General features: G+C 44.0%; 2 protein-coding genes across 6 annotated transcripts in view; one reads left to right on the plus strand and one right to left on the minus strand.

The window, feature by feature from the left end:
• Positions 1-8,526: 8,526 nt before the first annotated feature.
• LOC134476012 (endogenous retrovirus group K member 5 Gag polyprotein-like) lies at positions 8,527-17,685 on the minus strand. Of its 3 annotated transcripts, XR_010047407.1 has the most exons (3): positions 15,222-17,685; positions 12,227-13,214; positions 8,527-9,540 (listed from the first exon to the last, which is right to left on the minus strand). XR_010047407.1 is itself a non-coding variant. In XM_063248489.1 (2 exons), the coding sequence occupies exon 1, from the start codon at positions 14,907-14,909 to the stop codon at positions 13,854-13,856; it is 1,056 nt and encodes a 351-aa protein (XP_063104559.1). In that variant the 5' UTR covers positions 14,910-15,155; the 3' UTR covers positions 8,527-9,494; positions 12,227-13,853. The 3 variants fall into 3 exon arrangements, 2 of the variants coding, with proteins under 2 accessions (XP_063104559.1, XP_063104558.1); XM_063248489.1 differs by lacking the exon at positions 15,222-17,685 and having other exon boundaries at positions 8,527-9,494; positions 12,227-15,155; XM_063248488.1 differs by lacking the exon at positions 15,222-17,685 and having other exon boundaries at positions 12,227-15,155.
• Positions 17,686-17,721: 36 nt separating this feature from the next.
• Trpc4ap (transient receptor potential cation channel subfamily C member 4 associated protein) overlaps positions 17,722-22,392 on the plus strand; it is a 77,065-nt gene continuing 72,394 nt past the window's right edge. For 2 of the 3 annotated variants that reach the window (XM_013150261.3, XM_003467747.5), the window contains exon 1: positions 17,722-17,935. In XM_013150261.3, coding sequence (XP_013005715.1) covers positions 17,768-17,935 — 168 coding nt within the window. In that variant the 5' untranslated portion in view covers positions 17,722-17,767. The remainder of the gene's footprint in view (positions 17,936-22,392) is intronic. The other variant, XM_063248478.1, reaches the window with a different exon arrangement.

Consider the following 22,392-nt stretch of genomic DNA (forward strand, 5'->3'; position numbering starts at 1 on the left):
CTTTTGTTTTGTTTGGTTATGTTAAACCTGATGGCATGAGCAGCTGTTTAAAAGATAGCAAAGCATATTATGGTAGCAATTTTGGATTTACTATTAGCTTCTTTTTGTTGCCTTCATTGTTTCATTTTTATTGCTTTTGCTTTATTCTGTTCTGTTTAATTTTTACTATGTCCAAAGGTATCTGCAGCTATTTTTATGACAGCATGAGGCATTATGGTAACTGTTGCTGATTCTGTAAGGTTTTGAAGTTCTGTATCATTTATACTAGTTTACCTTCATTAGTTTTATTCTGTTTTATTTTCCTTGTTTTTTTTCTTTAAAATAAAAAAAAAATCAACAAATTATACCCTAATGAAAATAAAGGGGAACTAGAATAATGACAGTAATACATTATGGCATGTTGAACAAACAAAAACTCCATAAGTTCATAGTAACACAATAGAATGTGGAAGAATTTCTTTTGGGAGAATATCTGATAAGAAGGGAAGAGATAACAGAATTAGAAAAATCACTTTTAAAATCACCAGCATAATTATGTTTACAGGAATCATCAAAGGATGCTAAAAAACCATTGAATAAAAGGTGATTCTGGGAACAAGATAGTCTCAGGTTTTTGTTTTTTTAAGACAGCATTGCTATGTAGTCCAGTCTGGTCTTGAACTCACTATGTAACCCAAGCTGGCCGTCAACCTGTGGCAATCCTCTTGCCTCAGCCTAATGTGGGGTTTATGGGCATGTGTCATCATGCCCACTTTGGTTTTTTGTTCTTTGTTTTTTATTTTTTTAGTCTTAGCCTTGAAAGCCACAGGTTAGTTTACAATACAAAACAAAAAAAATGTCCTTTGAAAATAAAAGACTCTGTAGTAGCCAAGAGATCAAACTTAGCATCATCAATAATGGGATGAATTTACTTCATTTCCTCTAGGTTATAGAAATGAGAAAGATACATCCTCATCATCTATGTCATATTCTTACCAAATGTTTAATCCTAATTATATAATGAGAAATTAATCAAGCAGATTCAGATGGCAGAGCATGCCATACTCACAGATGGACTCGTAACTGTCAGTAGGAAGAAAGACAAAGAAGAGGGACTTGTCTAGATTAAAAGGCACTAAAGTGACCTGAAAGCATTCAAATGTGAAGTATCGATCTTTGATTGAATCACACACCAGGGAAGAAGGACATTTGGGGGGGCAATAGCAGATATTTGAATATGTGTTAGCCTATCAACATTAAATTTTGTGGGTGTGATGATATGATTATTAGGAGCGTGTCCTTGTTCTTAGGAGACATAGACTGAGATGAAGTGTTATGATGTCTATACTTTGTTTTCAAAGATTTACCAAAAACCCTGCTGGTACATATTTCTATATCTACAGATGAGAATACAAATGAAGATATATATGTTTATGTAGGTAAAATATATAGACATTATGTTACAGAAAATATACATATGAAAAAGAGAGAAAATAATGTTAATAATTAGTGAGTCTAAGCAAAGTATATATGAGTATTCCCAATATTATTATTTTTCATCTTTTCTGTAGATTTGAAAGAATTTTCCCAAAAAGCTGAGGGAAGAATGAATTCTTGGCCAATTGTAACAGAGTACTTGGCCAATTGTAAGATGAAAAAAGGGACTTACACTAAAGTATAAGCCCCCATGGGCACAGGGCTTTTTGGTTTTTTATCTAGTACCTTTAATAGTACCTAGTACATAAAATGATACTCAAAAACATTTAAATGACAAACTATTGAGAAGGCAAATATTAGAAATGTAATGCAAAAAACCCAAAAAATTCCAAAAACAAAAACAAAGCAGCACCCCGATTGACACCACCGGATGCCGTGTGGTTACATGGGACAGCTGTGACTGTGGCGTGTGCAAGTTGCTTTGATTAAAATGACTTCTCCATTATTAAAAAAACATTATTCAAGAAATTGCCCCAGAAAATCTGTCTGCCCAACTGAAATGAATTTGACATTTCGTTTACAAGCTGTAATATTCTCCGAATAACATCATCATATTTGGCTAAACCATTTGGGATTGCTATTTAGCCAGTTTGGAAGTTTCGTTTTCTCTAGGGTTGACCCAAATGGACATCCGCAAGCCTCTTGTGGGAAGGGTACTGTGCCCTCTGGTGGTGAGAGATACTCATCTTGTTTTGTGGAAAAACCTAGCCGGCTGCAGGTAAACGTGGAGAGTGCCTTTACCCACTGGGTACTGCGAACCTGCCTCCTTGCTTCCTAGTTACATCATGACTTACAGACTGAACTGAGATGATGATTTCTGACTCAGCGAATGCCTAGCTTTGGGAAATGGCTGGACTAGGCTGGATGCAGTGAAGTGCGATGTAGGAATGAAAAGTGACATTTGCAGTTGGGTCAAAGCTGAGATTGGAAGACTTGTCCCTCGCATAATGAGTGCCAAGGGAAACCTGCAGGGTCATTTGAACTGTGAAATCTGTCAGGATCCTGTCTCTGCGCTGTGACAAAGATGAGATTATACACCACCATATGTTTCAGGAAGAGCTCTGGGCTGAACCTTGGGGCTGTGGATTGCTGGCTGCTGTCCCAGCTTTGTAGCCCTGGAAATGCCTTTCTTTTTAAAAAATTAATTGCAAATATTAAAAGACATTTTCCTTGAATATAAAAATAATATATAAGGGCTGGGGATTTAGCTCAGCGGCATAAGCACCTGCCTTGCAAGCAGGCGGTCGTGAGTTCAATCCCTGGTACCGATAAAAAATGAAAAAGACAAAAAAAAAAAAAAAAAAAAAAAACAACAACAACAACAAAAAAAAACATGGCCTGGGCAAAAATTTACAAAAACATTAATAAAGTAAACGTCACCTGAACTCTGTCTACATTGTGATAACCATGGGTGACTTTTTGGTGACTTTACTTCCAGATAATTCTTTGCATATAAAAACATGCAGTAGGAATGCCTAACTATGCATTAATTGGATGATCTAGTTAATGGGATGATAGTTACAATTTGCTTTACTTTTGCAATAGGTCTGTGTGTGTGTGTGTGTGTGTGTGTGTGTGTGTGTGCACTCAATAGTTCTTTAAAAGGTTTTCATCTTGTAAAACCTAATCTCTGTACCTACTGAACAACTCTCCCTTTTCCCCTCCAACCTCAGCATCTGGCAACCACTCTTCTGCTGCTTATGTACACATGATTTCTCTAGGGACCTTATATAAATGGAACCTAGTAGTATTTGTGCTGGTTTATTTCACTTTGCATAACGTCCTAAGGATCATCTGTGTTGTTGCATGTGTAAGGTTCTCCTTCCTTTGTAAGGCTGGATGCTATTCAGTTGTATGCTTATCCCCTTATGTGTCAAAAGACAGCTGGGTTGTGCCTGTCTCCTGTCCATTGTGAACAGTCCTGCTGTGAACACAGGTTTTCAGATACTCTTCAAAATCCTGTTTTCAGTTCTTTCAGGTACATACTATGTTTGGATATGGATTTAGTGTCTGCCAAAGTTCTCTGTGTTGGAAGTTTGGTTCCCAGAGTGACAAGTCTGAAGCATGATGTGTAACTTTTAAGACGGGGAGCCTATGGGACATTGCAGGTCAACTGCAGGTCAACTTCCTGCCCACGGAAGATGCTCTCCCCGTGGAATCGCTTGGAGAGGATTATTGTAAAATCCTGTGCCTGGTGCTATCAGGTTTTCTATCTTCATGCTTTTGCTCTCTTTGTCATACAGCCATTGCCATCTCCTCACTGTCTTCTTGCTATTGCCTTCCCACCGTGATGTGATGCACTCGAGACAGTCACACCTGAGCACCGTACCCAGGGAGCTACATAGCCTCTTTTCTCCCCACACCTTTGGTTTTGTTGTTTGTTTCTGAGTCAGGGTCTTACTACGTAATCAAGGCTTGCCTTGAGTGCACAGCAATCCTCCAACCTCAGTCTCCCAAGTGCAGGGATTACAAGCATGCACCACCATAGCTGGCTCTACTTTTAATTTTTATTGAAGGAGCTTAATACTGTTTTCTGTAGTGGCTCACTGGGGTTTTGGTTTGCTGATTTGCAATGATCAGTGAAGCTGAGCAACTTTTCATACGCTTGTTGGCTATTGTGTACCTTCTTTGAAGAATGACTATTTAAGTCCTTCATCCATTGTAACTGTTAAGTTACCTTTTATAGTAGGAGCTCTGGAGAGTAACTTCTTATCAGGTGTATGACTTGCAATACTTTCTCAAATTACACACCTTGCTTCTTATTCTGCTGATTATATCCTTTGATATACACAAGTTTTAAATTCCAATGTAATGCCATTTTCCTATGTTAGCTTTTTTTTTTTTGTCTTTTTTTTCAGTACTGGGGATCGAACTCACAACTGCCTGCTTGCAAGGCAGGCGCTTGTGCCGCTGAGCTAAACCACCAGCCCGATGTTAGCTTTTGTTGCCTGTGTTTCTGTATCATATCCTAGGGTTCAGGAGGTGGGGAAGGCTCAGCTCTTCTTGTTTCCCAGTCCATGCTGGCTAGCTCACAGAAGGGGGTTGGCTTCTTGGTTTTCCTTGACTACAGTAGTTTTGTAATATGTTTTTTAAAAATAGTAGCAAAGTTTATTTGAAAAAGTAGAAGTGAAGACTGAGGGAGAAACTGGCTCTGCAGAGCAAGCTTTATTCTGAGTAAAAGAGGAAAAAGCAAGATAAAAGTGCACCCTGGAGGAAGAAGGGTGGGCTCTTGTAAGGCAAGCCACCATAGCTGTAATATATTTTTACCAAACATGATGGCCCACGGATGCAATCCCAGCATCAGGAGGCGAAGGCAGGAGGATTGCTGTGAGTTTGAGGCCAGCCTGCATTACACAGTGAGACTTTATCAAGCAGCCTGCTTCTGAAAAGGGCTTGCCAACTAAACATTACCAGATTTGCTTGACTCTCCTGAGTTGGGTTCCAGGTTCTTTTTTTTGTCTTTTTCTATCGGTACCAGGGATTGAACTCATGACTGCCTGCTTGCAAGGCAGGCGCTTACCGCTGAGCTAAATCCCCAGCCCCTTCAGGGTCTTTTTTAAAGATAGTTCTTACCGCAAACAAACAATTGAATGAAATGAGAAAAAAAGCAGTGGCAAGGTTTATTCAAGACAGGAAAAGTGATAAGTGGAGAAGAAACTGGCTCTACAGAGTAAGCTTGGGCAGAATAAACAGAAACAGAAAAGAAAAATGCAAAGATAAAATATCCTCACCCAGCATGGGCCATTGTGAAAAGTTACAATAGCACTGCGTCTTGTGGCTGCCTTTCTTTTATGAAGTCCAAATCTTGAAGAAACTCATGAGAATTTCTCCGCTGGGGTCCTGAGAGGCAGTGCTGTGATCCCTCACCTCAGGCTGACTTCAGATTTAGGCTGCCCTGTAGAAAATCTGCTTGAGTCCTTGGGTGAATTCTCCTTGCAGAGCTTTGGGAACTGTTCTCTGCTTGTGTCTGGAATCTTGTAATTAACAGGTCATGCCTACTTCCCCAGCCAGCTTTCCCATGTCCTATAATCTCCTAGCTCAAGATGTGTCTCAAAAAACAAAACAAAACAAAAAAACTTTTTTTTTTTTTTCAAATTGGAAAAGTTAAAATCTCTGACTTTGGGTTTTTTTCAAGATTATTTTGCCCATTTGGGGGCCTTTGAGATTTCACTTGAACTTTAAGTTTTTAAAAAATTTCTACAAAAAATGCCATTGGAATTTTGATAGGGATTTCACCAAATCTGTAGGTTATTTTGGGTTAATGGACTCTTTAAAAAAACATTAGCTCTTCTAATCCATGAGCATAGAATGCCTTTCCAGTTATTTGTATTTTTAATTTATTTTAGCCAATGTTTGTATTTTCAAAGTACAAGTCTTTTACCTTTATTTTTATTTATTTACTTATATACCTTTTTAAGACAGGATCTCACTATGCAGTTCAAGCTGGCCTTGAGCTCACTTTGTAGCCAAGGCTGGTCTTGAACTCACAACAATTCTCCTGCCTCAGCCTCTTGAGTACTGGAATTACAGGCATGAGCCACCACACCCAGCTTCACCTGTATTCTTTTTGATTCTGTTGTAAATGCGCTTATTTTCTCTGATTTTTTTGTTGGTTTGTATCCAGAAACTTTGTTAAAGTTGTTTATTGGTTTTAACTCTGTGTGTGTGTGCGTGTGTGTGTGTGTGTGTGTGTGTGTGTGTGTGTGTAATCTTTAGAGATTTCTATATATAAAGTGACATCAGAAAATAGAGATACTTTTACTTCTTCTTTTCCAGTTCTTTTATCTCTTTTTCTTTATGCAATGCCCTGGCTAAGATTTCCAGTGTTACATTGAGTAGAAGTGGTTAAAGGTGTAATTACTAAGTCAAAGAGTTAGGACTTCTTTATGACTTAATTTATACTGCAAAAATTTTGGCAGGGCATGGTGGCTCATGCTTGTAATCCCAGCACTCTGGAGGCTGAGGCAGGAGGATCCTTTCGAGTTTGAGACTAGCCTGGGCTACAATGTGAGCTCAAGGCCAGCCTGAATTGCATAGACACCCTGTCTCAAAAAGACAAAAACAAATTTTTTTTAAAAATCTTTTTATTGGTACCGGGGATCAAACTCACAACTGCCTGCTTGCAAGGCAGGTGCTTATGCCACTGAGCTAAATCCCTAGCCCCTAAAAAAATTTTTTTTGTTTCCTGGAAAAGTATAGCAATTTATGTCCTCACTATCAGTGTTGTATTCTTGGCAAAATTGAGGAGGGTTCTCTTTTTAATATATTTATTGGCCATTTTTTCCTCTTTCACTTCCATGTTTCCTATCAACTTATTTTTCTAACATGCCATTTGGTTTTTCTTTATAATGCTGTATGCAAGTCTTTACTATTTCATTGATCTCAACCATAAATACTTTTTGTTTGTCTTTTTGAGATAGGGTCTCACTATGTATGTAGTTCAGGCCGGCCTTGGGCTCACTCTTTAGCCCAGGCTGCCCTCAAACTTGCAATGATCTTCCTGCCTCAGTCTCCCAAGGGATTACAGGTGTGCACCACCACACCTAGTGCCACCAATAAATACTTTATATTCATTATGTGGCAGGTCTTGTTTTGGGTATTGGATGGACGCAGGAAAGACTAAAATAGATCAAAATTATACTGCAGGCAGTGGGCAGGGTAGAGAGTGATCTAGTATAGTCAAATGGAGACAAACATTATTTTTTAAATCAGAAAATAAGATGAAGAGTATAAGAAATGCTACTTTTATATACGTGATCAGGGAAGAACTGTCTTTGAGTAGAGACATGGGGATGAGAAAGAAAGCTCTTCATAGATCTTCTTGGGGTTGAGAACTTTAGGCAAAGGGGCCAACAAATTCTTCATAAATCCTGGATATTAACACTTTCTCAGAACACCATGTGTCTTCTGGGGTTGTTTATACTGTCTTTGTAGTTTTTTTTTTTTAATCAATACCAGGGATCGAACTCACAACCGCCTGCTTGCAAGGCAGGTGCTGATGCTGCAGAGCTAAATCCCCAGCCCCCAGTGGTTGTGGTTTTGATTTTGGTTTTGGTATTTTGAGACAGGGTCTCTCTACAGTTTAGGCTGGGCTTGAATTCATTATATAGGGCTGGCCTTGAACTCGAGATGACCCTCCTGCCTCAGTCTCCTGAGTTCTGGGATTACAGGTGTGCACCACACACCTTGCTTTATACTGTATAGCAGGTTACCCTATACTGCTGTTCATATATGAGGTTGGTTATAACTTGAAGATTATCCTGACCGGCGCAGCCCCAATGAAACAGGAGACAGGAGACGCTTTTGTGGACGACAGTTAACTGCTAGTTTATTTACGCGGGCTCTGGTTTATATATTTGGCCGTGACCAATCACAGGCTGCCACAAGGAAGCAGGGTGGGTATGGGATGCAGGCTCTGGCTACTATATCCAGCTGTGGCCAATCAGGAGTTGCCACAGAGTACGGAGTAGAGCGCGGGGTGCGCAGGGGTTGGCTAATTTAAAGAGGAACGTAGCGCATTGCGGAAGCTGGCGTGGTCCTTAGTCCCGGCTGGGGTATGGTATGTTGAGCGCCTGCGCCCAACATCTCCCCCTTTCTTTATAACTGACGCAGGGTCTCCAGAGGTCGGTGCCCCTCGTGAGACGTCATGCTGCGCAGTCATGACAGTGCCTCACTACTTGTTGGTGCTCTTTTGGAGGGGGCGGGAGTATTGTTTTATGAGCCCAACCCGCATGCTCACCAACATGGGGACCGGGGTGTCTCCTGGCCAAGGACGACACCCCCTGCGATGCTTTGCTCCACACCTGCGTCACAGCATGGTGAGCCATGCTGCCGGGCTTTGACCAGATTCCATGATCAGCAATGCTTGTTTGGTACTTTGTCCCTATTCCTTTGTCTGCGAATCCGACAGAGCAGAAGTAGACTGCCGAATGCAGCAAGTGTAGTCATGGTAGCCTGATCCAGCCTGTAGATCAACAAGTTTAGAGCTCCTGGAGGGGAAACAGGGATTAAATAAAAGACATGGGGGAGACAAAAAGAGACGAAGGCAAGTTGATGTGACCCAATCAAGCCTCCCGTTTATTGAGAAAATAATCACACCTTTTATAGGCTAAGGGCAGGAGCAGGGACAGGAAGAGGTTAAACAGATGAATACAACAGGGTTACCATCACATCCGGATAAGTGACGTAAGCAGAAGAGGATTATGGTTAATGTAGGCAGACGCAGTGCCCATAGGAGAGAGAGAGAGAGACATCTAGGCAGCAATGCCTGTCACTCGGCTCCCTACATCTCCTCCCTTTTTATATTATTTAATTAAGAGTATGGCAGGCCCTGTGAGAACAGCGTCTGTCTTAGGTCAAGGACCTCATTGCATGAACCCAACCAGGCCTTACCCGTCATGGGCTTGCAGAACAGCAGTTGGTCCTGTGCCTGTCTTAGGTGGCCATTGGAATTAACATGCATGTCCTAGTTGCCCGTCTCTGACTGCCTGTCCATTGCCCCAGGGCAGTCAGGCCGCATCATCATATGGGCCACTCGTGGGAATTCTTTCCCTGTAGGTTTGTTGATCTGTCATCTCCAGCTGATGATAGTGTACCTGAATGGGCTTTGTCATAAATGTGTCTATCCGGTTATTAATGAACATCATAATCCTCTGAAAAATACAAGACTCACAGAAATGAGAAACAATAGGTCAGCTAGGGGACCCAAAAGGGGGATTAGGTAAGGGAAACCTCCCCCTCCCAAAATCAAGGAGAAGGGGTTGACAGCCATTTGTTGGTGTCTCTGTATGAAGTCATTCTCCTGTGTCTTGGAGCAATGCCTTGTATAACACTGGATGCAGTCTGTTTGACTGGTGTATGTTTTTCCAGACCGAGAAGAGCCTCTTCCGCAGTCATGGGGTTTTGTGCATGGCTGTCAGCAGTTGTAGTCTGTTTGGCAGGGGTCGAAATCCACCATGGGTGTGGTGTGGCTCAAGAAGGCTGGTTAAGCAGCATAAGGCTCCAGGGAGATGTGTCACCTGTAAGAGAACACAGGGGATTGTGCCTCAGGAAATAACATTATTCCTGGGCGTTACATGGAGTCTTTGAAGAACTGTCTACTTGCTTTACGAGGCATTCAGGTAGCCATCTAGGTTCTCTATCTTGTTGAGAGTAAACACACACTGAACCTCGTCCCCAGATAAGGACTGGATCAGGGCCATTCCACACATTGGTTAGTGGGTCTCTCCATAAAACAGATGCAAACCGTGTTTGAGTCTGAGTATGCCAAAACCGAGATGCTGTGGAGCAGCCTGAAGCATCCAGGGTCAGAAAATTTAAAATAAAAAGAGCATGTGAAAGGACATTATTAGGGGACCCCTGGGTGGGGTACCATGTCTCCCTTTTTATTTTATCTATGGTGAATTTAAGAGAACGATGTGCACGTTCAACAATGCCTTGTCCCTGAGGATTATAAGGTATACCTGTAGTGTGGAGAATATTAAGGCTTTTACAAAATTGAGCAAAGGAGGTGCTGGTATAGCCAGGCCATTATCAGTCTTGAGCTGTTGAGGACATCCCAGAACTGAGAAGGCTGACAGCATATGGGCTATAATGTGTTTAGCAGCTTCTCCAGTCTGGAGAGTGGCAAAAATGAAGCCACTATAAGTGTCAATAATGACATGTACATATTTTAGATTGTCAAACTCATTGAAATGGGTAACATCCATTTGCCATAAGGCGTTAGGAATTAAACCTCTAGGGTTGACTCCTAGGTGTTGAACAGGTAAGTGGATAGCACAAGATGGACAATTTTTTACAATTTGTCTGGCTTGCTCACGGGTAATTTTGTAGAGAAGGCGGAGGGTGTGAGCATTGAGGTGGTGTAACTGATGGGCTTGTTGGGCCTCAGACACCTTGGAGTCCTGAGCCATAAAAACCTGTGCTCGTACAGCAACATTAGCCAAATGATTTTTTTGGGCAAGAGGCCCTGGGAGGTTGGAATGAGCTCGCAGATGACCGATAAAGAACTTATGACGGCGAAGCCGTATGAAGCATTGTAATTGTTTGAACAGATTTGCAGCTGGGGAAGCATGACATATAGTAGCAACAGTCTCTAATAATGGAACAGACTGGGCAAGGTAAGCACTGTCAGTATACAAATTAAATGGTTGGTCAGAGTAAGCAGCAAAAGCTGCAAGAATAGCTTCTAACTCTGTTAATTGTGTAGAGGAAGTATCTGCCTGGAGGGTAGAAACATTGTCTTGAGATACATAAGCAGCCCTTCCAGAGGATGAGCCATCAGTGAATAAAACCAGGGCACCCGGAAGGGGTTGTGAAGCTGTGACTTTAGGGAATATAAATGAGTGACGATTAGCAAAGTCAACTAGCTTATTTGGAGGGTAATGATTGTCAATAGTCCCTGAATAGGAAGCTAAGGCAATAGGCCACACTTCAGTACTCTGAAGTAGCCAATCTATTTGGTCTTTTGTAAAAGGTTGAATGATAATGTCTGGTTCTTTGCCAAAGTAACATTTTTTCTGCTTTTTACCCTGGATTATTAGGTCTGAGACAGCTTGGAAATAAGGCAAAAGTGTTCTTTTTGGAGAGACTGGTAAATGGACCCACATGAGGGGAGCTTGTTGTCAGAACACTGCTGTAGGGCAAAGCTTTGTATTAAAAATGAGAAACTGTAAAGGCTTATTGTAGTCCATAAAGGAAACAGTTTGTTGAGCAATAGCCTCTTTTACTTTACTGAGCACTCTCCTGGCATCAGGTGTAAGCTCTCGGGGGGAAGTTGGATCTATGTCTCCCCGAAGCAGCGCATAAAGGGGCTGTAAATCATGTTTAGTTAGTTTTAAAAATGGTATGAGCCAATTAATGTCTCCCAATAGTTTTTGGAAGTCATGAAGTGTAAAGGAATAGAGAAAAAGCAATCTTTAAGATCTATGACAATTTTAAAAAATCCTAAAGGAATGGCACTGGGTGAGGGGAGGCCTGGCTGTAGGGGCCCCATTAAGACCATTGTCTTATTTATCGCCCTAAGGTCTTGTAGCAGCCTCCACTTTTCCGACCTTTGCTGGATAACAAAGATAGGTGTGTTCCAAGGGGAATTACTAGGAACAATGTGGCCTGCATCTAACTGGTCTTGCACCAGCTGCCGTGCGGCTGCAAGCTTTTCAGAGTTAAGGTTGTTTCTAAAGGCTTATATGAATCCCCAATTTGCCATGGAGGCACAGGGAGTGGCGGGCTGCCATCCTGGGACCTGCTGATCATGTCAACAGGTGGAAGTGGTGGCAGATCACCATGTATAAGGACCTCTAACAGGCCATCATTCTCTGCATCTGAGAAATCAGAGGCTTCAGATTTTTCTGAGGACGGTTTTGAGGTAGATTTAAGGGAGTCGCGCAAGGCAGCCTCACCCAGTGCAACTGTCTCCTCAACCTGAGGGTCTGTATGCCTCTGGGCAAGCAGCTCAAAAATTAAATTTCAATATGTAAAGGTGGTCACAGGAACCCTTTTTGGACCGAAAACTCTATAATAATCTTTTAAAACATCTCTTACTGTATTCCACCTCTTGGTATCTATAGAACCCTCTAGGGGGAACCAAGGGCAAACCTTATGAATAAATTGAAAATACTGTAATAATTCTTTTTTTTAACCCTTATCTCTCTTGTCTTTAATGCCTTTATAAGGCCTCCGATGAACACTTTGTGTTCGCTCAATACTTGACCCATGTCGGGGAAGGGAAATGGGGTTGCCGTTCACTTACCGTGACTCGGGCAGGACGTCGGGTAGTCGTCTGCGCAGTCTCGGCACTTGATTTAATGTCCTGTTGCTTTAAGCTTTAATCCTTGATTTAGTTTACTCATTCCTCGGCCGAGGTCTCTGGTTTAATTTGCTTTCACTTTCGGTTTAAGCCGGCTGTCTCTTGAACGGCTCCCTCGTTAACTTCTCCGTGCCAGGAGCCCCACGTTGGGCGCCACTTGATCCGGCCTGTAGATCAACAAGTTTAGAGCTCCTGGAGGGGAAACGGGGATTAAATAAAAGACATGGGGGAGACAAAAAGAGACGAAGGCAAGTTGATGTGACCCAATCAAGCCTCCCGTTTATTGAGAAAATAATCACACCTTTTATAGGCTAAGGGCGGGAGCAGGGACAGGAAGAGGTTAAACAGATGAATACAACAGGGTTACCATCACATCCAGATAAGTGACGTAAGCAAAAGAGGATTATGGTTAATGTAGGCAGACGCAGTGCCCATAGGAGAGAGAGAGAGAGACATCTAGGCAGCAATGCCTGTCACTCGGCTCCCTACAGTAGCCAGAGCCCCTGTTCCTGCCCATTCCTTTATGAAAGCCAATTGGAGAGTTGGCCTGAGCTGGATCACAGGAAACTCGTCTGGGTCCGTTATAACTGGAATCGGTACGAACTGGAGTACCTGCATAACAACAGCTGAAAGTGCACTGTTATCCCAACATTGTAACATATAACAGGTTGCAGTGGAGCAATTTAGAAAAGTCATTGGCTGCAAGGGCCGTACGAGATGCAAGAAGGAGGGGAAAAGGAGGCTACTAACCAGGGGAGTTGGCCAAGGTGCCATAGTTAATGGGAGTTGTGGGTATACTTGCTAGGTCTGGCTTGTGAGGCTCCTGTTGGTTCCCCTGTTCTGTGGTTGACGTTTCCTCTGGGTCGGGGTCTGGTGGTTTGCAGGGGCGTATCAGGCGTTCCGGGACCCAGACAGGTTTGCTGCCTTCTTCCTGCAGGAAGACACAGACCGCCCCTCTCGCCCAACTAAGTACTGGGCTGGGGCCTCTCCACACCCCATGCAGGAGGTCTTTCCAGCGTACCCAACCATGTTTGGGTGCGACAGGGTTGGCATGTAGCTGTGCTGGCGTGGATCCTTGTGGGTTGATGTTTCCAAATTGTAAGTAAAGAGGGCGAGATTTAGTCTGGCCCTAGGTGTCATGCCCTGGGCAATACCCTCCTTTTGTTTAAACAGAATAGACTTGAGGGTTTGATATGGCCTAACTTTAATTGCTCTTGAATAAGTTTGGATGTGGCTTTTGTTTTGTCTCGGTGGTAGGACCGTCAACAATGGCAAGCCCCGACTCCTGCCAAGTTAACGAACTATACCTGGTGCTGACCCAGAGCAGCTGTGAGCTGCTTAATGAGCGGCATGGCTGTCTTTGTGTCTCTAAAAACTCTCCCTGCCGCCTCCATCATGCGGGCCACAAAATCTGAAAAAGGCTCGCTCGGGCCCTGCAAAATTTTTGTCAAGTGGCCTGAGACTTCTCCCCTAGCCGAGACCCGTTTCCATGCTTGTATGGCTATTCTATTTATCTGTGTATATACCTCTTGTGGAAATATCAGCTGGTTATTGAGATACTGCCCTTGTCCTAATAACATATCTGCGTTCCAGCCTGATTGTTCTGGGTATTAGCTTGGGCCTGTTCTGTGGCAAGTTTAACATTCCAAGCTTTCCCATCAAGATATTGGCCTGGGCTGAGCACTGCCTTGCACAAACTGGCCCAATCAGCAGGTGTCATGGCGTTTCCTGCCATGGCTTCTACTAGGGACAGGGTATACGCCCCGTTAACACCGTACATGGTGCTGGCCTCCTTAAGATGCTTTATCGCCTTTATATCTATAGGCAGGTGGGCTCTGTTTCCCTGAGCATCTACAGCAACCGGAAAAGCCTGGAGAAAACGGCCCAGGCCTCCTGGGTCCTCTCTTTTGACTTGATGCCAAAGGTCTTCCTGGAATGTCCCAGGGGACGTCTGGACCCGTTGCAGACAGCTACATAGCTGATGGCAGGGTCTCTGGTGGGCATGATAATCTGGCGGGTCGGGAGGTAGAGCCGTAGGTCTTATACGGGGTGGCCCTGGGATCTCATACTCGCTTTCATTGACCCATTTACTCTGAGAAATCCTGCGTTGCAGCTCATTTATGGCCTCAGAGTAGGGCCCTCTCGACTGCGTGTGTGTGACTTTCCCTCTTTCGGTGGTGTCTGCATCCACCATTTTGTATACTTCTTCTTCCTCCCCCTCATTATCTGACGAGTCCTTTGTTTCTGGGTTGGGTGGGGTCACCTCGCCTGCGGCACTGGACTCGCGAGATTGCTCACGGGAGGATTCTGCCTGATGGTAATCAAGTGCCATGGCGCCAGCCCTTATATGGTCACAACAAGAGGTATCTGCGAGGCAGCTTCTCACTACAGCCCAAAGGGGTCTGACTCCTGGCTCCAGGAGGCCATTTTCTGCTGCAAAGTCAAGATCTCTCCCTAATTTATCCCAGCTGGGGATGGTTACGGACCCCATGGGACCAAACCAAGGTGCTACCTTATCGACCTGATCGAGGAAGTTTTGAATTTGTTTTCGTTTCATTTGTAATCCCTTTTCTCTCAGTAAGTCGCTTAAGGCGACTGACAGCGGCTGAGTAGCCGTGTTACCCATGTTAACCGGAATTTCAAGAGTTTCTTTTTATTTATTTTTTATTTCTTTTTCCTTTTTTTTTGTAACAGGGACAGCTTAGTCCCCGCGCCCCTTTACGGCGCCCCCAAAACCGGCCTCTTTACGGCCCCCGGAACTCTCTTTACGAGTTCCTGACCCTTGCGACGCGTCCGCCCAAGGTTGCCCGATAGCCCCGCCATCCGGCCCGCAGCCCCCGCTGCCTGTTGCGTAGCCCCCGCTACCAACGTTGAGCAGTTTAACCTGTCAGCCCCCGCCCGCCAAGTAGCCCCCGCTATTGGTGCTTGACGGTTTTACCTGTTAACGTCTCTGTTCCGTCGGAGAGAGAGGTTGGTTCCTCGTACTGTCGGAGAGAGGGTCTCAGCGCTCCGGGCTCCCCGTACAGGCCACCAGTTGACCGGCGCAGCCCCAATGAAACAGGAGACAGGAGACGCTTTTGTGGACGACAGTTAACTGCTAGTTTATTTACACGGGCTCTGGTTTATATATTTGGCCGTGACCAATCACAGGCTGCCACAAGGAAGCAGGGTGGGAATGGGATGCAGGCTCTGGCTACTATATCCAGCTGTGGCCAATCAGGAGTTGCCACAGAGTACGGAGTAGAGCGCGGGGTGCGCACGGGTTGGCTAATTTAAAGAGGAACGTAGCGCATTGCGGAAGCTGGCGTGGTCCTTAGTCCCGGCTGGGGTATGGTATGTTGAGCGCCTGCGCCCAACATTATCCTATTTTAAATTTTACTAATCTTCTATTCATGGCTCTGAGTTTTACATTTTTGGTTTGCTTAGCTGTTCAGAGACAGGGTCTTTCTAAGTAGTGCAGGCTCATTTTAAATTCATTATGTACCCCAGGCTGGCCTATTTCAGCCTCCTGAGTGCTGGGATTATAGGTGTGTGCCATCACATCTGGCTCTACTTTATACCTAAGGAGACTTTTACTACACCAAAATCATAAAAATATCATCCTATATTCACTTCTATTTTTTTTTTTTGTCTTTTTCCTTTTTATTGGTACTGGGGATCGAACTCACGACTGCCTGCTTGCAAGGCAGGCACTTATGCCGCTGAGCTAAACCTCCAGCCCCTATTCACTTCTATTTTTATCCTTGGATTTTTAACAGTTTCATTAAGATAATTTATATATCTTAAAATTCCCCCATTTAAATTTTTTTTCCATTTTGGGTATATAACCCAGAAATTTTTGGTAAATTCATGGAGACATATCACCATCATTACAATCCAGTTTCAGAACTACACTTTTACATTTATATGTTTAATTTTTAACATGTCTAAGATTCATTTTAGTAACAATCTGATGGAGGTGAGTGGAGAGCCCAATGTTGTGGTTTATGTCTTGATGTCCCCCAAAAGTCTTATTCAGTTATGGGGGGGTGGGCTTTTTGAGGCGACTGAATCTAGTTTGTGATTGATTCATAGTTCAGTGCTAGTATTAAGGGTGTGAGTACTACACCTGCCCTAGGGTAGGTACCCTACATACAACATAAGGGATAGAAGAGTCTTATTTCTGGCTTGTTCGTTTCCAGTCTTCCACTGCTATGAATTGGCTTTTTTTTTTTTTTTGTACCAGGGATTGAATTTACAACCTCATGCTTGCCAGGCAAGCACTTGTGTGGCTGAGCTAAATCCCTACCCCCACCCTGCTTTTGAGACAGGGTCTTGCTATATTATTCAGGCTGAGCTTTAACTCATTGTGTAGGCCAGGCTGGCCTTGAACTTGCAGCAATTCTCTTGCCTCAGCCTTCTGAGTGCTGGGATTACAGGTCAGTGTCACCATGCCCAGCCCACCATGAACTACTGCCTCTCTACCATGCCACCTTACCTTGGAGCCAATTGATTATGGAGTGAAACCTCTACAAACTGTGAGATAAGTAAACTTTTCCTCCTTTAACTTTGGGTGTTGGGTATTTTGTCTCAGTAACAAGAAAAGCAAGTAAGACACCCACCTTTGAAATGGGACATAAAGATGGTAACTACTCTCAATTTGCCCTTATATGTATATGGTCCTGGAGTAATTGTAGACAGTTGAGGGTTCTTTTGCTCAATTTACATAGAAATCATGAATCATCAAAGTGCTGCTCTGCTAGTGGCCCTGATGCCACTGGCTGACACCAGTTAATGCTGCATGCCATCTATCAGCACTGCTGGCTATTGGTCTCTACCACTGTCACTTGCCTTATCCAGTTTGGTATTGAGTATTTGTACATGGATTGTGTTACATCTGCACATGTAACTTTCATAATAGTGTCCTCAGTCATTCTACTCACCACTGCATTTCTCCACCCCAGCAACCTGTTTGGTACAGGTGCATAGAAGGTCTTTTAAGAATCATTGATTGACTAATTCTGGCTCCCAGAAACTAACAGAGTAATGAGGAAACTAGAGTACGGGGAAAGAGGACGGTGACATGGTTAAGATCCATAACAGCTTCAAAACAGAGAGAAGCAAGCAGGAATCAGACTCTAAGGCCTAACTCCTGGCTTGGAGTCTGGGCTCATTTACTGGCTAGCTGGCTGCAGCCTCCCCAAGCGGGCGAGAAATGTCAGGTTGCACACTCAGTGACTAGTCTTTGACTCAGACTAATCTCAGAAATGTAGGTCCCAGTGGCCAGAAAAACAGGCGGGTCAGCAAACACCTTACCTTTCCGCCACCTGCCCCCGGCAGAGCAAGACTACATTTCCCAGCAGCCCCCGGGCGCCCACGTCCCTGCCACGCGGCTTGCGCCTCCGCCATCAACCCGCTGGGGGCGCTGTGGCGAGCCCTCCGCCGCCCCGTAGAAATCTACGCGGCCCCGGGGCCGTTTGCTTCCTGTTTGTCGGAGGAGGAGACATGGCGGCGGCGCCGGCGGCTGCTGGGGCTGGGGTCTGCCGAGGGAGACGATCGGCAGCAACAGTGGCAGCATGGGGCGGATGGGGCGGCCGGCCGCGGCCGGGGAACATTCTGTTGCAGCTGCGGCAGGGCCAGCTGACCGGTCGGGGCCTGATCCGTGCTGTGCAGGTATGCGGCTGGCCCGGAGGGGCGGGGCGGGGCGGACCAGGCGGGAGCTGGCTGGGGGCCGGGGTAGAGGCCTTTCCAGGCCGCTGCGGGGCGGGCCAGACCCTTCTTGGCCGGTGGCGGGGCCTCGCTGTGGACTGCCCGGACGCTGTCAGTCGCGGCGGGGCCTTGGGCACAGGCCGGCTAGAGGCCCCGGGTCAGGCCGAGCAGGGCAGGGCTGCTGTGGGCACTGATGGCGTGTACGAACCCTGGGCCCAGTTTTCGGATCCTCCTTTCCCTGCGCCACGTCTGCACGTCTGAGGGACCCTAGCGATTTTGCTTAATTTACTATGAGTCTCGAGTTTCCCTCCTGTGAATTGAGCGAGGGTCTTCACTGTAGCCCCCAAACGGTTCCAGGCGTATCATAAATGTCATTTGCTCAGAGAGGCCTTACCTTGACATTTCTCTTTCCTCCTTTCTAAAGTAGGTCCCCGTTGTTACTCTGTCAAAGCCCCAAATTCGTCGTCGTTCCCAATACTTTCTTCGTTTGTAATTACGTTATTTCTTTGTTGTCTGCCCTTCTCGCCTGTCTTCCACATTAGGCTGATCTTCCGCGAATACAGACTCAGTTTCGCTCGTGTAGAGCGTCATGGTTCAGAGTGAGAACTCAAGTCAGGCCTGGGCTCAAAGCTCTGCTCTCTCTCTCTCTCTCTCTCTCTCTCTCTCTCTCTCTCTCTCTCTCGTTTTGGCAAGTTGCCTTGCTGTGCCTCAGTTTCCTCATTTGTAGGATAAGGATGAGAATTAGAACCTAACTTTTGAAGTTGTTGTGAAGACCAAAGGAGACAATTGGTTTAACTGTCAGTGCATTTCTGCTACATAGTGATGGTAGAAGGGTAATTAGGTAATGTTATACTTAGTTTCTAGCTTGTAATAGGTATCCAATATTTGGTTACATTTTTTTGGAAGAGTGAAGGACACTACTTTAGGGTAAGTAGGATGGGTAAAACATGATTTTCTCACTCTCTTCTCAGCCCCGTGGTCCCAGAATATATCTGCAAACACACCTGTACAACAGTAGTTCAATTTAAAGAAAGCTTTTATATAAAGTTTTGAGGGATCAACAAGGACACCTTAATAAAGTGATCAGTGGGAGAGGGCTTGAAATTGGGTGTAAGGGGGAAAGAAGAGTGAGGTTTTTCATAGTATACCTTTATATATTTCAGTTTAGTTTTTTTTTTTTTTTGGAGACAGGGTCTCTATGCAGTTTAGGCTGGCCTTGAGCTCACTTTGTAGCCCAGGTCTGGAATTCGCAAGGAGCCTCTTGCCTCAGCCTCCTGAGTGCTAGGAATACAGGTGTGAGCCATCACGCCTGGCTTCAATTTAGTTTTGAACCATTTGAAAATCGACTGAGGCAGGCCAGGAGGCGGACGCCTGTAATCCCAGCATTTGAGAGGCTGAGGCAAGAGAATTTCAAGCTCCACACCAACCTGTGCCACGTAGCAGGTTCAAGGAGCTAAATGATGAGATCTTGATTCAAAAAAAGGTGGTGGTGGGGATAAAGACCAGGTGGTCTTTATATATGGAAGGTGCAGATGGAGTCATATTTTCCTGGATGTAGACAACCATAAATGAGTGACCTTTTTTTCTCCTCATGAATTCCTCTCTATCTACCTAAAAAAGACCCTGGAAATATTTGCTGTGTCCTCTAAGCTAGAACATCTTAGCAAGTTGGGGATGTGGGGACAGGCAGAAAGGTGACTGACTAACCTTTCTTAAGTGAGCGTATACTTTGTCATTGTATTTCTGGTGCTGGGAATTGAACCAGGGACTTACACATACTCAATAAACGCTTTACCGCTGAGCTACATCCCTGGCCAATTTAGATCAAGCATCATGCAAACTGTACGTTATCTTTAATTCTCTCTTAAATGAGGAAACTGAGGATCAGAAAGGTTAGGATAGATGATTCTAAATGCTGATCCAGATAATGTATATTCTGAGAACAAAAAGTAGAAGATTTTTGGCCAGGTGTGGTGGCACACACCTGTTATTCTGGCACTCAGGAGGCTGAGGTAAGAAGTTTGAGGCCAGCTTGAACTACACAGTGAAAAGCTGCCTCAAAAAGAAGTGTTTTGGCATGAAGAATGAGACAATTAAGAAAATATAATTTGTTTCCAGTGCAGAGAGATTTAGGATGGGAGGAAAGTACAGGAGCTCACCAGATTAGGACACTACTGAAATATGTGAGGCTGGTATAGGCAAGTTATAATGGTAACTGATGGGTGTGTAGGGGTACGGGAACAATATAGGGAGACCGTCTTTCATGTTGACTTCCTTTCTAACTCTTTTCAGTCTGTTCTTGCCACCCCCTCCACCCCTTTTACACGCTGTGAAATAAATTATTTGCTCGCCAATATTTGCATTGCACACTAAACATGTCTGTTATATGACATGTAGGGAAACTATGTTCTTGTTTTTAACATTATTATGTATTATGGTACATGATGATTACATTCAGCATGGGAAGTTGGCACACATATACAACATGTTAATTCTTTTTGTGTCCCTTTTCTTTCTCCTAACACTAGATTTTTTTTTTTTAAATTGAAATTCTGGTAAAATACATACAACAAAGTGTTTCATCATGACCATTTACAGTTCAGTAGTGTAAAGTATATTTATGTTGTTGTGTGACAGATCTCCAGAACTTTTTCATGTTGCCAATCTGAAACTGTGTACCACTGAGCAACTCATTTTTCCCACCCTCAGCCCTTGGAAACCAATCTGCTGCTTTTTGTTTCTGTGAGTTTGACTGCTTTAGATAATAGCCTCATATAAGTGGAGTCCTGGGATATTTGACTTTGGCAATTAGTTTATTTCACTTAGAAAAATGTCCTCAGGGTTAGATGGAATTTCCTTGGAGAAGATCAGTTCTGAACTAAGATGGATCTGAATTGAATCCTAGTTCTGTCCCTTACTAGTTGAATGACCTAGGTTGAGTTAATCTCTGTGAGCCTGTCTCCTTATTTCTAAAATGGTGGTAAAAGCCAGGTGTGGCAGCATACACCTGTATTCCCAGCATTTGGGAGACTGAGGCAGGAGGATTGCTGTGAGGTTGAGGCCAGCCTGGGCTACATGGTGAACTCAAGGCCAGCCTAAACTACATAATGAGATCCTGTCTCAACCCCTCCCCCAAAAATGGTTATAATAGAAGGTGTTAAAAGAATCATATGTTTAAAAAGCTTAGCCAGTGCAGTACATAATGTATTTGCAGAGCCTGAAACCTTGCCAGGCTCTTGATACTAAGAACTCGTGAAAATGAAATGAAATCCCGAGTCTTCAATCCAGTGTCTCTACTCAAACTCTAGCAGTCCCATGGCTTTAAAAAGAGTTGCAAAGTCAGACTACCTAAAGTTTAAAAGCTAAATCTGATACATACTTGCTTTGTAACTTTAGGCAAGTTACTTAGTTTCCATATGCCTCAGGTTCTTCATTTGTACAGTGGGATAACCACCTAAAGTTGTGGTAAAAAGGCCAAGTGGGTTTTTGCATATATAGCACTTTAGATGTGATTAAAATATAATAACTGTGCTATAAAGGTTAGCTTGGGTTGTTACTAATAAATACTTTGTGCTATTCTGATGGATCCTAAGTCTGTATTTCCATTCCTGATTTCTCCCTTTAGCTCCGGATGGGTAGGGACTGTATATCCAACTACCTGTTATCATTTCCATCTAGACACCTCATGGACAACCTAAATTTAAAAATGTTGAAGACCAAAATCTGAATTCCTCTTCCATCAAATCTTGTCTTCCCTGACTGTCTAAATAGGACGTAAGGGAAGCAAGGGAGAAAACTAGGGCCCACCTGATTTAGAATGGGCCCATCCTACTTGGATTTTAGTTTGCCTTCCTGCCCTTTCATTCTGCCTTGTGTCAAGGTAATAAAATATGATGGCACCATGCTTTACCGGTTAGAGTTTGCTGAACTCTTTCTTCTTCATCAGCACTTGTGATCCTTAAAGCAAATCAGGTCTTATAAATCCCCTGCTTTCTTAAAACTCTAACTACATCCCATTGAGTTAGAATCAAATGTGGATTCCATACCGTGATTACACAAGGCCCTGAATAGTAGTCAGTGGGAGTTGAGGGAAAAGATAGACTGGATCAGTGATGGTGAACTTTTAGAGCTTTCAGTAATACAAACAGCCTGTAGGTTTGCCACCACGGACTATGTAAACCCAGGGCACTGCAGGTTGTCCCCAGATACCCTTCAATTAGGTAGTCTGGTGAGAGGCTGGCTTATGGAATTGCCTTTCTGTTTCCCAAATGCAAGCCATTGTGTCCTTTATGATTAATGGTGTATCTAAATTCACCTACGTGTCATGTGCTGGGGCACATGGTAGGCAAACATTCAACCACTGAGCTATACTTACAGCCTCACTTTTTAAAGTTTGTGTGTGTGTGTCGGGGGTCATACTC

This window comes from Cavia porcellus, unplaced genomic scaffold (assembly GCF_034190915.1).
Source record: "Cavia porcellus strain 051 isolate PalLab524CR breed Dunkin Hartley unplaced genomic scaffold, mCavPor4.1 scaffold_5, whole genome shotgun sequence".
In the NCBI taxonomy this organism is placed as follows: Eukaryota; Metazoa; Chordata; class Mammalia; order Rodentia; family Caviidae; genus Cavia; species Cavia porcellus.